General features: G+C 37.5%; 1 protein-coding gene across 1 annotated transcript in view; it reads left to right on the top strand.

Moving 5' to 3' along the window:
- LOC111869163 (fatty acid synthase) overlaps nucleotides 1-4,272 on the top strand; it is a 135,383-nt gene that overhangs the window by 15,113 nt on the left and 115,998 nt on the right. Inside the window, exons 3-4 of the mRNA XM_023860434.2 lie at nucleotides 1,709-1,861; nucleotides 2,360-2,533. Coding sequence (XP_023716202.1) covers nucleotides 1,709-1,861; nucleotides 2,360-2,533 — 327 coding nt within the window. The remainder of the gene's footprint in view (nucleotides 1-1,708; nucleotides 1,862-2,359; nucleotides 2,534-4,272) is intronic.

Raw genomic sequence — 4,272 nt, 5'->3', positions numbered from 1 at the left:
TGGCAATTTTCCAATGCGCACACCGGTCCGCGATTTGCACATGGCATTCAAAATCCCGTACGTATATGATTACATAACAAAATTATGCAGGCAACAAGCAGAAGTCATACAAAATCATGATAATGAGAATGTTCGCAAGGCTTAAACTTGGCGACGGTCAGGCATACGACCGTTTAAGTGACTAGACTGCCGTGGTAGCTAAAACCACTAGGAAATATATATATATATATAAGGGCATAATCTGCTGTACCTAGCCTGGACTGGCAGAGGCCGTGTATATATTGTACATTTAAATAAGAAATAAGTGTGTATTGTAAATATGTGTAAATACAGACAGTGGACTTAGTAATACAGACTGACTAACAAATGACAGACCCGACCTCTCGTCAGAGAGGGCGCTACACATAGACAAGACAGTAAATTTCATTCAAAAGAAATATCTTGTCATGAGCCCCAGCTGACAGACAGACAGACAGACAGACTGAGTGACCGTCAGTTGCAACGTGACTCTTGACGCTCTTGACTCGCAAGACCAGTGAACACGCATCCGGCACGGCACGTTCAGCCATCAACTCTCCACTGACGCCACAGACGTAGCTGCCGCAAGTCTTCTGTGACCACACAGCAAGCCTCCTGTGACCACAAGTCTACAGTGACGACAGCGACGACAGTGACCAGGCAGCGAATGCCGCTCCAGCAATCGGGCGAGTCAACCATATTTACCGGTACACTCGCGGCAGAAAGAACTGCCCGTAGAGGGCCAGACAGCTTTGAATATTTCACATGTATTCCATGTTCTGCTATTTTGTAAATCAGTTCAAATAATTCAATATATATATATACAAGTGTTAAGAGTTTCGAGTGATTGTCATTTCAAACATCGACGATCCCACAGATTCACCAAATTTTATACCACTATGCATTATGGCTAGGCCCTTCCAGCAAATATACAGTTTATATCTTTTTAAAAAGAAAATGAGAATTTGACACCTTGTATATAAATTAAAAAAAATATGTATTATATGCTGAGAGTTAAATCATATAGTTTTTTGTCCTTATTACAGTCAAATGAATACTGGGTAAGACATTGCTGTGGACTAGTTTCTGTTCACACATCATTAAAAGGACAGATCAAAATAATCCAAATTAGTTACTGGGCTTCCTCAGGAACTAATTTATCTTGCATAAGTATGACACTCTGCTTCCCTATTTTCATCCAGACTTGTACATCTCCAAACATCACATAATGTTAAATTTCTCATGTTTATATTTTGCGATGGCCTGATATGATGTAAGTGCTGTAACCAGGTATACACTGCCTTATGTTGATGTACGATGGAAAATAGTATATCAGTTGAAGAAAGCAGTCTTCTGGGATGTGGCACCGTAGAGATATCGTGTTAACCGACTTTTTGGAGGAACGTATTGCCTCCATCTTCAGGGTAGAAGACAAGAAAAAATCCGTGAGTGAACCAGTGTGAGCAGGTGCACTGCCGTGAAAACCTCAAATCTTACACAGTGTACCAGTTGCTGACATTACTGTTGCTGCTACCTCTGGATTAGTTCTGCAAAGTCTTTCCATCTTCCCATATCTAATTTTATCTTCACTAAATTTTTTATCTCAGTTTGAAATAGTGATCTATGCTTAAATTGAATGAACCGTGTATATCTAAGCTAATACAATTTTGTGATAATATTTTCTGTATAGATCACCCTAAGGTTCCCGGGTTTGCAGGCAGGGTGCCTAATGTTTCCAAGTTTGATGCCTCATTCTTTGGAATTAACTACAAGCAGGCACACATCATGGATCCACAGTGTCGTCTGCTGCTGGAGAGAGCATATGAGGCCATTGTGGATGCAGGTTAGCTTGCATGTTGATGTACACAGTATGTTGTACATGTGCTGCCTTCTCTTTTTTCATCATTGCTGTCTCACTCAAAGTACACTGCTCAGATGAATACATGTTACTTTCAGTTAACCATGCATTTATTAAATGCTTTTTGACATCTTCCAGAGTGTCAACTCTGCAGCTTTATAATTTATGATGGCTATCAATAGCTGAAACATGTAGCAGGGCTGAAAATGGTCTGATCTTGATATTAGTTGTGTTGTGACGGATATAATAAAGAGGTCTGCAGCTTTAGTTCACCATCCATGACAGCCCAAGAGAGTAAGGAGTGCGGTGGAACACCTCCACACCATTTACATCGTCTTCTTCACAAAGTAGAAATTATAGCTGCACTTTCATGTTATTGAAGTAAATAGAAGAGCATGGATTCTAGCATTTAATTCATAATTCTTTCTATACAACTGTCTGTTAAGCATATGCTGTGTTCTCTTACAATCTTCTTATGTTAAGGTGTCAACCCTTGTCTCCTCAAGGGGCAGAGGACTGGAGTTTTTGTTGGTGCTATATGCAGTGAGACAGAAAGCATGTGGTGCTGCAGTATACCACATGAAAATGGATATGGGTTGACAGGTTGTGTTCGAGCTATGCTTGCCAACCAAATTTCCTACTGGCTTGGCATCACTGGTAAGTTGTCCTTGACTGTCACCAACAAAATTATAGTAGAATGCCAATTATCTGAATTGCCAGTTAACCGAATCACTGCAACCAAGCAATGCATCTCCTAAAGAAACACAGCTGTTGTACTTTTTCAAATAAATTTTTTGAAAATGTTAATTTGTAATTACATTTATTAATTTCTCTTGCATCACCTGTTTTAGAAGCTTTTAATGTTTATTGTCTTAATAGTACAGTATATCATATTGTCACATTTTAAGTGTGATTGTAGACTATGTTTAAACTGGTGAATGGATTTATTAACCACTTATACACTCATAACTCAGAACTGCAAGCATTTACAGTGCTATAACTAATCTCCACACTTTACAAATCACTACAGCACCTACCAAACTTTTCTCCAGACTGCTGTGACTTCATCAGCTCTTCCCTGCCAGTAGCTTCTAAGAGTAGAGATTCTTTAGCTTTGTGCACTCAGGTTCTATCTTCACTGCCTCCCATCCAGAACTCAGCTTGCAGCTGACAACTGACAGCTAAATGGGTCAGCCCAGTTTTCTTCCTTATAACCCCTTTGTGCGGACAAAGTAGATACCCATTTCCAATGGTCACTCTTTCATTGTGTTAGTAATCTATGACACAAACTCCGTCCTAAGTGCAACAATTTATTGTAGTTCTTTCATCTTCCTTTCTTCTACACTACATGTTTCGGCCGTAAATGGCCATCATCAGGTGTATACTCTCACGTAGTTGCTACATTGCACGTAGTTTAAAATTTCAAAAACACCAGTCTTCCCATTTGTTCACTACTCCGTTGCTAACAGGTTTTGATATATCAGAATCATCCCTGCTGATATCTGTAAGATATGTACAAAATCTTTGCTAACCTACACACGTCAATTTGATTTTCAAAGAACTGGCATTTTTAAAATATTCAATACAAATTTAAACATTTCTTTAAGATTTTTTCAAATTTTAAAATTTAAAATTCTCAAGGGTACCTTCTCTATGTCTACAATAAATTGTTGCACTTAGGACGGAGTTTGTGTCATATATTGTGTAGAGTGTAAGAGGATGCTTAAATATAATATTGTGTTAGTAATGATTTCTGTGGGAACATGTTTACTGATAGGTTGCTTAGAAACAGGCTGCCTAACACCATTGCTTATTTGACTCTTGCACAGCAACAGCTGTACATGCTGCAATATTGTTTTTATAATATTGTTTTCCCCTTGGATGAAAATTTAAACCAATTATTTAGATTTTTGATTGTCTGACACACATTTGTCACTATTGTGACAAATGTGTGTGGGAGGGATTTTCTGTGATCTAGCAAAAGCTTTCGATTGTGTTAATCATGATATCTTACTATCAAAATTAAATTTCTATGGAATAACTGGCAAAGCTAATGAATGGATCAAATCATACCTCAAAAACAGGTATCAAAGAGTTGAAATAAATAATAAAAACTCCAGTCATAATGCATTTTCAAACTGGGGAATTATAAAGCACGGTGTTCCACAAGGATCAATTTTAGGTCCCTTACTTTTTCTTCTCTACATAAATGATCTATCTAAAACCATCAACAATAAATCTAAACCAATTCTATATGCAGATGACACTAGTATAATATTTAAGAACTCTAAATTTGAAAACTTTAAAAATGACATAAATATTGTATTTGAAGCCTTAAACAGATGGTTCAAAGCCAATTTACTCTCATTAAATTTTGATAAAACCCATTACATATC

Source organism: Cryptotermes secundus, unplaced genomic scaffold (assembly GCF_002891405.2).
Source record: "Cryptotermes secundus unplaced genomic scaffold, Csec_1.0 scaffold1434, whole genome shotgun sequence".
NCBI classification, from domain to species: domain Eukaryota; kingdom Metazoa; phylum Arthropoda; class Insecta; order Blattodea; family Kalotermitidae; genus Cryptotermes; species Cryptotermes secundus.
The sequence above is the reverse complement of the archived record's forward strand: the minus strand, read 5'-3'. Positions and strand labels throughout refer to the sequence as shown.